At 39.7% G+C, this 12,268-nt stretch overlaps 1 protein-coding gene across 2 annotated transcripts in view; it reads left to right on the top strand.

Moving 5' to 3' along the window:
• The window catches only part of DIAPH1 (diaphanous related formin 1), a 423,627-nt gene extending 411,825 nt beyond the window's left edge, over positions 1 to 11,802 (top strand). Inside the window, exons 28-29 of one of the 2 annotated variants that reach the window (XM_040344880.1) lie at positions 3,491 to 3,537; positions 10,877 to 10,998. In XM_040344880.1, coding sequence (XP_040200814.1) covers positions 3,491 to 3,537; positions 10,877 to 10,915 — 86 coding nt within the window. In that variant the 3' untranslated portion in view covers positions 10,916 to 10,998. Of the gene's footprint in view, positions 1 to 3,490; positions 3,538 to 10,876 lie in introns of both variants that reach the window. The other variant, XM_040344879.1, reaches the window with a different exon arrangement.
• The last annotated feature ends 466 nt before the right edge of the window (positions 11,803 to 12,268 follow it).

The following is a 12,268-nucleotide window of genomic DNA, read 5'->3' as shown; positions in this document are numbered from 1 at the left end:
ATTTTGGACCTAAAGATGGTAAATGCATATCTAAAGATCCGCTCATTTCGGATGGAATCCGTGCGGTCAGCAGCTGCCACACTCCAGAAGGACGACTTCATGGCGTCCATAGACATAAAGGATGCCTACCTTCATGTTCCAATTTATCAGCCACATCAAAGATATCTACGCTTCATGGTGGCTTCGCGTCACTTCCAATTCGTGGCGCTTCCCTTCGGGTTGGCTACGGCCCCCCGGGTGTTCACGAAGGTCCTAGCTCCGATCCTAGCCAAGCTAAGGATCCAAGGGGTCACGATCCTAGCATACCTGGACGACCTCCTAGTCATAGACCACTCGTCTCCCGGCTTGGAGCGAGCAGTGGCCCTCACGGTCCAATACCTCGAGAGGTTCGGCTGGGTCCTAAATCGAGAAAAGTCAGCTTTCCAGCCCACAAGGCAGTTGGAATATCTCGGCATGAGATTAGACACAGAACAACAAGGAGTGTTCCTACCTCTGAGGAAGGTAAAAGCCATCAAGGAATTAATCCTACTGGTTCTAAGCACTCGCATCCTACAGGCAGCCATCCTGTCAGCATGGAGCAGAAGGCCACAGGCCTTGGATATCCCGTTGCCGCTCTTATCAAGAGTCCGACAAAGTCTGTGTTGGTGGTTAGACCCTCAGAATCTACTGAAGGGGAAGTCTTTCAGCCCAGTGGCTTGGAAGATAGTGACCACAGATGCCAGCCTGACGGGCTGGGGAGCAATTTTGGATGGTTGCACTCGCCAAGGTACTTGGGCAAAGCCAGAGAAGCAGTTGCCCATCAACATCTTGGAGCTCAGAGCTGCTCGACTAGCCCTCAGGGCTTGGACGTCAAAATTGCAGGGGTTCCCGGTGAGAATTCAATCAGACAATGCCACGGCCGTGGCATACATAAATCACCAAGGGGGAACCAGGAGTCAAGCCGCTCAGAGAGAGGTGAGCTTGATTCTCCTATGGGCAGAGGCGCATGTGCCCTGCATATCGGCAATATTCATTCCAGGAGTGGACAACTTTCAGGCGGACTTCTTAAGCCGCCAGACTCTATGGCCGGGGGAATGGTCTCTGCATCCACAAGTCTTTCAAGCACTCTGCCAAAGATGGGGAGTGCCGGACGTGGATATCATGGCATCGAGACTCAACAAGAAACTAGACAGGTTCATATCCCGCTCAAGGGATCCGATGGCCTGCGGAACCGATGCGTTGGTTTGCCCTTGGCATCAGTTCAAACTTCTTTATGCGTTTCCCCCGCTCCAGTTACTACCCCGCCTGCTGCGCAGGATCCGGGTGGAACACATACCAGTCATCCTGGTAGCTCCAGCATGGCCCAGAAGGGCATGGTACTCACTCATCCTAAAGATGGTAGTGGGAGACCCTTGGACTCTTCCTCTACGGCCAGACCTGCTATCGCAAGGTCCGATCCTCCACCCTGCCTTACGGCATCTAAATTTGACGGCCTGGAAGCTGAATCCCTGATTCTCAGGGGTAGAGGTCTGTCTCAGAAAGTAGTCTCTACCCTAATCAGAGCCAGGAAACCGGTCTCTAGGGTGATTTATTACAGGGTCTGGAAGGCCTATGTAGGCTGGTGTGAGTCCAAGCGATGGCTTTCTCGCAAATTTACCATCGATAGAGTATTAAGTTTTCTCCAGCTAGGAGTGGATAAAGGATTGGCATTAAGCACAATCAAAGGACAGATTTCTGCTCTGTCAGTGTGGTTTCAGCGGCCGCTGGCCACCCACTCGCTGGTTAAGACCTTCCTTCAAGGGGTCTTACGTATTAGACCTCCAGTTAAATCCCCGCTTTGTCCGTGGGATTTAAATCTTGTTCTGTCAAGTTTACAGAAACAACCGTTTGAGCCGTTGGCTGAAATTCCTTTGGTTCTACTGACAAGGAAGTTAGTATTTTTGGTTGCCATAGTTTCCGCAAGAAGAGTTTCGGAGCTAGCGGCCTTATCCTGTAAGGAACCATATCTTGTTTTTCATAAGGACAGGGTCGTTCTCCGCCCTCATCCTTCCTTCCTACCGAAGGTCATATCCAGTTTTCATTTGAACCAGGATTTGGTATTACCATCCTTCTTCCCTAAACCTACTTCCAGAAAGGAAGGGTTGCTGCATACCTTGGATATTGTCAGGGCCATGAAGGCCTATCTTAAAGCTACAAAGAAGATCCGGAAAACAGATGTGCTGTTCATTCTACCGGATGGGCCCAAGAAGGGGCAGGCAGCTGCAAAGTCCACCATTTCTAGGTGGATTAAGCAATTAATCACTCAGGCCTACGGCTTGAAAGGGTTGCCTCCTCCAGTATCATTAAAGGCTCATTCTACTAAAGCCATGGGCGCCTCCTGGGCAGCACACCACCAGATCTCTATGGCTCAAGTTTGCAAGGCGGCAACCTGGTCTTCTGTCCACACGTTTACAAAATTCTACAAGTTGGACGTAAGAAGGAATACTGATACTGCCTTCGGGCAGGCAGTGCTGCAGGCTGCAGTTTGAGACCCTCGGATTCCGGGGGCTCCTCTTTTTTGAGTTAAATTTTTAAAATTTAAAATTATTTTTCTCAACTAAGTTGGATTTATTATGATTTGAGTATATCTCTAAATTAAATCCTTTTGTCTTGGAGATGTTCTCCCTCCCCTCATTGTAAGCATTGCTTTGGGACATCCCATATAGTAATGAATGCCGCTCTGTGTCCCGTGATGTACGATAAAGAAAAAGAGATTTTTAATACAGCTTACCTGTAAAATCTTTTTCTTGGAGTACATCACGGGACACAGAGCTCCCACCCCTCTTTTTTGAGGACCATTTTGGGAGGCATACTGCTTGCTACAAAACTGAGGTACTCCTCCTATGGGAGGGGGTTATATAGGGAGGGGCATTTCCTGTTTGAGATTGCCAGTGTCTACACCTGAAGGTACTCCATATAACCCATATAGTAATGAATGCCGCTCTGTGTCCCGTGATGTACTCCAAGAAAAAGATTTTACAGGTAAGCTGTATTAAAAATCTCTTTATTGTATCCATGCAGGCTTACTTATAAGAGATGTATAAACTGTCCTCATTTAGTCTAATTAATTTGTCAGACACAAACACTTTAGTTGGAATGCCAGGGGGCTAGAGGTCACCTGAAGTCTGACAATTGCTGCTTGTCAACTACCTACCTTTACATAATAAACACTCAGTAGATGGGAGACCATTTATGAGGCCATGTATTTAACAGGAATGCCGTTGTCAGACTTGTGGTGACCTCTGACCTTCTGTCCAAGCAAAAGCAATATTTCCTATAAATTGTTTGTAAGTTGGATGCTTTTTAAGGTAGGACGCCCCCACTGGTTTCCATCAATGCCAAATACAAGAAAAAAATGTTTACATTCCTCCTCATTTTATTGACATGAAGTAATAAAGGTAAGTTTTGAAAAATGGATAATCGCAGAATTATAGGGCTTTTTTTTCCTTAATGTTCTGTTTCTTCTCAATAGACTCTCTCCTGTCCCTCAGTGAGGAGGAGGAGCAGGCACCTGACCTGGTAACGCTGGGTGCATTTGTGTGATGTGTTTGTGCTAATAACAACTTGTCGTTTTTTGTTATTGCTAAACACAAGACCCCATTTTCATTTCAGATTTTTTTTTTTTTTTACCTGATTTGTATTATGTTAACAGTTTTATAGCTAACATAGTTGGCTAAGCTTGAGCTTGTGCAGTGCCAAGTCCATGAACATATGGATTGAGAGATGTTTGCTGGTCTTAGAAAAAATCGCCAAATACAAGTCCATCTTTGTCATTGGGTAAAGGTATCCTAGTGGTTCAAGGAATTACAATTTTAAGAAACCAACAACATGTGGTAGACTGACATCTTCTTTTTTCCATATAGGAAAAAAAGCCATGTGTTCCAAGTAATGATGCAAACATGCATATTGACAGTTGCCATTTTAGTTTACATTTCACGCATTAAAATAGTCACTGGCCACCAAGTATTTTTTACAATTTGTCAGATGTACCAGTAGCATCTCTCAAGCCAATAGATTACAGTTAAAGATTTCGATTTTTGTTAATGATACTACATCTAAACACTAATTTCTTGAATCCACTTATATGTATTTATTTTAAAATATTAGTTTATTTTACTAACGTTTAGATTTGTTTAACTGATGATCTTTTTCAAACACATTAATCCACGTTCGATTAGCCCTGAAAATTGTAATTCAAATTATATTCTGTTATGGATAGAAACATTGCTATTATCTTTACGCACATCTTTGGAGTGACAAAATTCACATCTAATTAATTTGATGCCTCTAAATTTAACTGCAGTGATTTTAAAAGGATTTAATTTTTTAATAGAAATTAGTTTTGTTTGGTTGTTAATGATTCATAAATTATAGTTTTTTCAGGATGGTACAATAATTACAAGGCTCTCAAAAGGGGCAAAAAGATTCTTTAATTGGTTGGGATTTTTTTCTGACATAGTTCTCTATATAGGATACACTTAGATCCTTCTAGTAGACAGGACATGCTATTCCACCAATTACACACTAAAAACATTTGCCAAATAGGGGAATGATTGAAGTGTCAATATGTTATATCCATCACAATTACAGTCAAAGATAAAAAAAAAAATCAAATATATGATATTTATTTTAGTCAATTTATATAAAGAGTTTGCTCCTTTTTAAAAGGCTTTTAATGAGGCCAAAGAGAAGAAAACTGTTGTGAAAAAAATCACAGGGCCATGTAGATATTATTATTTTTAAAAGAGAAGTTCGATATTTTAGAATAACAAATAATTATACTCACCTAGGTGGATGCAATATCGATCGAATGGTCTGGGATAATACCGACCAGATGGTCAGGATCTTTCCAGAGCCAGGATCAGCTCAGTGACGTCAGCCTACAGGGGGCTTTAGTCCGCTGTCGGCTAAAAACTGGTAACTGGAGTGCAAAATGAACTGCACTCCTGTAATCCACAAGTTAAGTATAGACAAAAAAAGCTTTGCCCATACTTCAATATCCCAGCATATACATTGCCCATCACAGAATATTCCACAGATTTCTCAAATGAACAGTGTCTGAAAATATAACTAATGAATTTCATAAATGAACTGTCAGAAATGGCAATTATATATAAAAATGATATTATATTTTATATATATATATATATATATATATATATATATATATATATATATATATGTGTGTGATATATACACACAGCAAATTATGACACCCCAGTTTTGTTTAGAAGAATTAAACTAATGGCAAAAGAGCCACTGGAGAAGGTTTTATATCGGGGCGGAGGCTTAATCTTGACGTGTACAGAATTTAATGCTTCAGGTACAGGGTCCTATAGATCGATTTTAGAGAGGAAAAAAACAGAAGGATGCCCCAGGAACTTTATTATATGGTTTTCAACCATTGCCCATAAAGTGAAAAGGTATAGTAAAAAGTACAAAGTTTATTTAAATATAATAATATATAGATTTAGAGACCCTCACTGGTGTTTACAGGTTCACCATGCCTACATTTTAGCACTGTTGTTACCTTAGGAACATTTACAGTAAGATTTGGGTTCATTTTAATGCCTGTGGAACTAAATCTGCGACGATGCATCTACAAAAATAATTAAAGGGTCACTAAAGGAATTTTTTTTTTTTTTAGCTAAATAGCTTCCTTTACCTTACTGCAGTCCTGGTTTCATGTCCTCATTGCTCGTTTTTGCTTTGATGTTGCTGTAATTCCTCTCTGTTCTGGACACTTCCTGGTTGTCTGTTTCTTGATCACCACAGTACTGGGAGATTTCTCACTGTGGTGACTAATCAAGGAGGTGTGGTTACTGTGTGTCTAAAACCCCTCAGCACCAATCCAGTTTCGTTTTACAAACCATCAATGCCCTCTATTGACTCTCTGGCTCTGTGCATCAGAGAACCAGGAAACAACAGCAAAAACAAACTAAACTGTAGGTACATTATATGATTGTTTTTAATTTATTTTTAATCGTTTTTAAAAGGAATCGGTTAACTATTATGTCTCTATACCCTGTAAACAGTCATTTCAGCAAAAAAAATTTTTTCCTTTAGTGACCCTTTAAGGCCATTAATAAATGAGGCCTCTTCCACCAGGGTTTGTTTTTAAATATTGTTTACTTACCTAAAATACAGTAGTTAGTCCATTTAAAAGCAACCTTTCCAGCCCTGTGCCTAATCCACATTTATGACTTAAGCTTGACAGCCTATTGGCAGACTTTTTTGTAGATTTTGACAAGTTTCTAGACATGTATCATTCAGGTCAGCAGGGTAGCTGCATATTGGGTGTATAATCTATAACATAACAGAAATGCTGGGGAAAGAATGGGGGCCTGAAAAGGATAAAATCGTTAAAAGTGCACCTCTCTTCAGTTAAAAAAAAAAATTAAGATGCAGTTTTAGAACTCATAAACAACCAGTAGAACAATTTTATTTTCTTCTAAAAAGCCACCGACTGAATAGTCAGTGTACTGAATTCAACTGATTCATTCTGCTTGAAATACATAGTTGCACACTTTCTCTACTGACTTTGTATTGTAAATAACACTGCATGAGTTTCAGGCAGTGGGATTAAACATTAAAAAAAAAAAAAAAAAAAAAGTGACAAATGTTATTTACACGCAATAAAGTACACTTTTTTCTGCTAACACTTTTCAACCAGTTTTCTGAGTGACTGGTACCATTTTGGTATGCAATGTTGAGATAGTATACTATAAATGCAGTTTATCATTCCCTTTTTGAAAGAAATATAAATGCCCATCATATGGTGTTATTCTGAGGCATTATTTAATAATGGTAGTATATCATCCCCTTCTAATAAGAATGTCCAACTCAGGATATCTGGAATGCTTTATTCCACTGTGAAGTTGGTTTGCAATATGTATTTGTTTTATTTAGGAGCTGTACTGCTTAGTTTGGCTGGGTTGCAATTTATTTGTGCTGTGTGACCTTGCATGTTTTATACTTTGCATGAATTTTGCATGATCATATGCACCTACTTAATTTTCAGTTGGCTAGTTCTTTCTACAGGGCAATATATGTAAATCATTTTCCACATTTCTAAACATTTAACATATTTTTCAGTGGTTTTTTTTTTTTGTAGTATTGTAGTTTGGCTGAAAACAAAATGATTCTTAGCTGCTAAATATTGAAGGCTAGAGCAGTATTTGTTAAAGGAGTCCTAGTCTTACTATTGTACACCATAATACAACATTTAACATGTTCTGTTTTTGTTTTATTATTATTATTATTATTATTATTTAGGTACTTATATAGCGCTGTCAATTTACGCATCGCTTTACATGTACATTGTACATTCACATCGGTCCCTACCCTCAAGGAGCTTACAACCTAAGGTCCCTAACTCACATTCATATACTAGGGCCAATTTTAGACAGAAGCCAATTAACCTATCAGCATGTCTTAGTGGATCCAGAAAAAAGTAAATGGGACTCATTACTTTATTAGCAGGCATCAATTCATTCCTCTTGATGTGACCCACAGTCTGACCGCTTCCGTTTACTTCCTGCAGTGTTCTGTATACAGCCTTATGTAGAGGCATTCTCTCATTAATCAAGAGCTCCCTCTGGTAGGTGCAGGATGCAAACAAAAGTCCAAAGTCAGAAGGCTGCAAGCTGTTGTCAGGGATTCATACAGCTCCCTCTGTAGTTATGGCCTGCTTGAATGTGAGTGCTTTTGGTCTCAAAGACCCCAGGGCCACAGTTTTTTCCTTGCCTTCCTCCCCTAGTGGCAATTCGCAAAATTAAGCCTAGGGCTGCATGTTTTGTGAATAGCATTTAGGAAAAAGAGATATAACTGTAACGCTGGGGTCTATGAGAAATCCGAGGAAGCAAGAGCTGTAAATGAACAAAAATAAAGCCAGCCTATTGGGGATTGCTTTTTGACAACAGAATATATACCTGCTTTAACCAGGGTAAGTTTATTGGGCCAAATCCTCAATATCGTAGCCTAACTTAATTTTTCCCATTTAAGTTACACTGGCGGGAAATTTCTACCTAAGTGCCCGATCCACAAAGCACTTACCTAGAAATTTCACGCAGTGTAACCTAAATTCTCCCGGCGCAAGGCGGTCCTGTTATCCAGGGGGCGATGACAATTTAAATGAGGCGCGCTCCCGCGCCGGCCGTACTGCGCATGCTCGTGACGTCATTTTCCCGACGTGCATCGCGCGAAATTACGTTACGCCGGGCTTTGTGGGTTGCGACGGGACAATAAAGTTGCGACGGGTTAAAAAAAAGATACGGCGAACAAAAAAATCAAATTAAAAAAAAAATTGCGGCGATCGTAAAAAAGGTCTGTTTTTACAAGGTGTAAACAGTTTACACCTTGTAAAAGCAGCCCTAATTTTACGCATGCAAACGTAAACTTACGGAGAAAAAACAAAGCTGAAAAGCTTTGTGGATCTCCGTAAGTCCTCATTTGCATACGCGAAGCGGCATTTCGACGCAAAATGCCCCCAGCGGCGGATGCGGTACTGCATCCTAAGATCCGACAGTGTAAGTCTCTTACAGATGTTGGATCTTCTGCTTATCTTTGGAAAACTGCTTCTGAGGATCAGTTCCAAAGATAGGCACAGGGATACGCAGGCGGAACAGCAGATCCGCCTGCGTATCCCTTTTGAGGATTTGGCCCATTGTGCCCAGACTCATGCTTTAAGAAAATCTAATTTCTTTCCACACCTATGTGTGAAAAGAATGCACTGGGTATTTAGGGATGTGATGGAAGCGGCTTTTCCTTGACTCATTTGACCCATACTATTTTCAGGGAACCTATCCAGTAATTGTGCTGGAACGAGCATGTAGCGTTTAAGTTGGGTATAACTGCCTGATTTCTAATATCTGTCTTTAACAATCTGTACATAACGCATACTGATTGGAACAGTTGCAGAAGGCAGCTTAACACTGGTATAACCTGCTGTCTGAAACTGTTCCAGGCCAAAAGCCACAGATTATTCTGATATCTGCTCATCTGAGTCTATTTAAGCAAAACTCCCGAGTCCTGATGAAGGAGGAAGTCTGTTTGGCCCCTGAAACCATTTTGATTTTTTATGCTATGATCCAATTTGATCAGTAAATACTTTAGACTCCTAAATGTTTGTACTGCACATTGGATTTTACAATATATTGGTAGATCCTCTCACATGACTGAGAAAGAGGCCTAAACTAAACATTAAAGCGGGAGTTCACCCGGAATTTTTTTTAACATTAGATTCATGCTCGTTTTGTGAAGGGGAATCGGGTATTTTTTTATAAAAACTAAGCAGTACTTACCGTTTTAGAGAGCGATCTTCTCCGCCGCTTCCGGGTATGGTCTTCGGGACTGGGCGTTCCTATTTTGATTAACAGTCTTCCGACAGTCGCATACATCACGTCACGAGTAGCCGAAAGAAGCCGAACGTCAGTGCGGCTCTATACGTTGCCTGCGCACCGACGTTCAGCTACTTTCGGAAAATCGTGATGCGATAGATGCGACCGTCGGAAGACTGTCAATCAAGTAGGAACGCCCAGTCCCGCAGCCCATACCCGGAAGCGGCGGAGAAGATCGCTCTCTAAAATGGTAAGTACTGCTTCGTTTTTAAAAATAACTACCCGATTCCCCTTGACAAAATGAGCATGAATCTAATGTTAAAAATTTACATTTCCGGGTGAACCTCCACTTTAAGGGGCCATCTCAAAAATAAGATTACAGAAATAAAGGAATAAAAAAAACATGAGCTGATGAATATACAGAAAAACTAGTGTGGTATAACTGCCTACATAAAAATGCACTTTGTGCACAGTCAAAAACATTTGGAGATTGAAAAAACTGTGAAACAAGGAGCTTGTCCACCAAATGATTCAAATGTAAACCAAGATATTTAAGAGGGCATCCCTGTCGGTTTAACTGGACAAAGATGCTTAGTGCATTACCACAATGCCTAGTGTTAATGTGTCCTTAAGAAATTATAATACAGTGGCCTAAAACGACTGAACTTAAGATAATACCATATTTTTATGATCTAGAATAGGTACTCTATTTTTCTTAAGTGTTGCTACACCTCTCCTTAAATTGGGCAAATTATAATTTCTAATTTATATTGTACATGGCCTGTATTTTCTTTTCTTTTTTAAATGTATATGCAATTGAATAGGATTTAATTTATTTTCATTAGTATCCCAACTTAAATCTCTAATACAATTTGTTTTTTTTTTAGGGGGTTTTGACACATTCCCTGTACTGTTTTCTCAAATTAATTTAGTTTTTCCCTTTTATGCTCTTATATCTAAAACATTTGTGTGTCGACCATAGTGATTTCCTTTTATTCTTATAATATATGGTCTTACCCACCCGATATTTCCTTAGCAACTGATGACCTAATTGGTTGGTAGGACATGGGTGGGCAGCCCGCACAGCTTTCTGTTTTGCTGGCAATAGTACAGAAGGGAGGAATTGAGATCGAGGAGGAGGTGCAGGCTGTGCTCTCTCTCTTCTCCACAGGAGATAACACCGGTTCACAATCAGACTGGGCACCACGGTTGAAAAACACCGCCATACGGTATCTGGTATTTTATAAAAGTTTAACTCTCCAATCTTTTCTATTTTTTCAACCTCCTGTATTGTAACTATATATGAAAATCTCTGTAGTTTGCTTGAAAACCCTCATATTCATTTGTCTGGAGTTGCACAAAACAAAATAATTAAATTAGTCACATTCATCACATTTATTTAATTTAAGATTATTGAGCCATAGGTCATAATCCGCACATAAACCTCATGATTTTAAATAGTTTTTGCCTGTTACTAAATTATTTTATATAATCTTGTTTCTTTCCCTTTTCATTTGCAGCGAACCGGAAAGCTGGCTGTGCCGTTACCTCGTTGCTAGCATCTGAACTGACAAAAGATGATGCGCTTGTGTCAGTAGGTGCTAAGAAGAAGAAAAGAACAACTGAGGATGAGTTAGTTGAAATGGATACAGTTCATGAAGACAACCAGGATATGCTCACTCGGGCAAGTTAACCAGGCAGTGTGAAATGCACTTTACAATTCTGAACATAGGAGATCTTCCAGGATCTTTGGAGAAGACTTTTGCCACCAAAGACCCTTTTAAAACTTTTTGTGTCAACAAGGGGATTTGCAATTTTATATTCATGTCTGATTTGTTATTGACCATTTATTGGAGGACAAGTTCTACTAATCAGTGGTCTTTACTCACTTGAATGTTTTTTTTAGTGTAAAATCATTTTGTGGCAGCAGTTGTTAATGTCATCTTGTTATATGGTACAGTGTGGTGGGCATGATTGAAGTTAAATCGGCAAGGTAAATTCCTAAGTGGTCAAGAAGACCTACACGTGTACAGTCCTAGAATAGAATTGGTATCTGTAACCAAAGTATGAACTAATGTAAATACAGTACTGCCTTAATCTTTTTTTGCTTACCTCTAAAGGAAAGAATGTTGTCACTGTAATGACTATTTTTATTTATAATGGTATCCTTGTTATAACCCAGTTTGCTGGAATCATTGGGTACACTGGCTGATCTGAAAGAAGAATTGATGTTTACTTTCATCTCCTAAAATGCTCATCCATTCTGCACAAAAATGCTGGTTCTACCTTCCGTGATGTATTTTCTGCTAGACACAAATGAAATAAGCAAACCTCTTCCAAAGTCTAACAATCGACGCCATATTTGTTCTCTACTACTTTCATTGTCATGGGAAAGCTCCTTCTCCATTTACTTTATGTACAATAAAGGATGTGATCTTTTAGTAAACTTTAGATGAAATTCTAGTTTTACTAGATAGCTAGGGTTGGCCATGCGTGTTTTTTTTTTTTTTTTGTCGGACAAATTATGCAAAATATGATGGAAGTCAACACATCTCCAACCACCTGGACCTGATGGTGAACCTGAGTGTGGCATGATCATCACACTGAAGTAGTAGTATTTTTGTAGTAGTAGTACTGTTCTGTTAGAGCCTACAACAGAAACGTCTGTTATAACCTCAAAAAGTCATACATGCCCCAATTTACACTTAATTGTCGCAGGCGACACAAGTTAAATAGAATATGGCAAATCTCATACCTCTTCCAATATACTTTTTTTATTTGTAGGAATGTATCGTTGATGCTGGCCTGTTTTTACAGTTACCAAAACATTTTGGGAAAACTATTTCTTAATCTTTCTGCCCATAATACTTATAAAGCTGGAAGCTAAAGCTCTACAGAATTTGTATTGGTGG

The sequence above is a fragment of the Rana temporaria genome, chromosome 3 (assembly GCF_905171775.1).
Source record: "Rana temporaria chromosome 3, aRanTem1.1, whole genome shotgun sequence".
Taxonomy (NCBI): Eukaryota; Metazoa; Chordata; class Amphibia; order Anura; family Ranidae; genus Rana; species Rana temporaria.
This window is presented reverse-complemented; position numbering and strand designations above follow the sequence as displayed.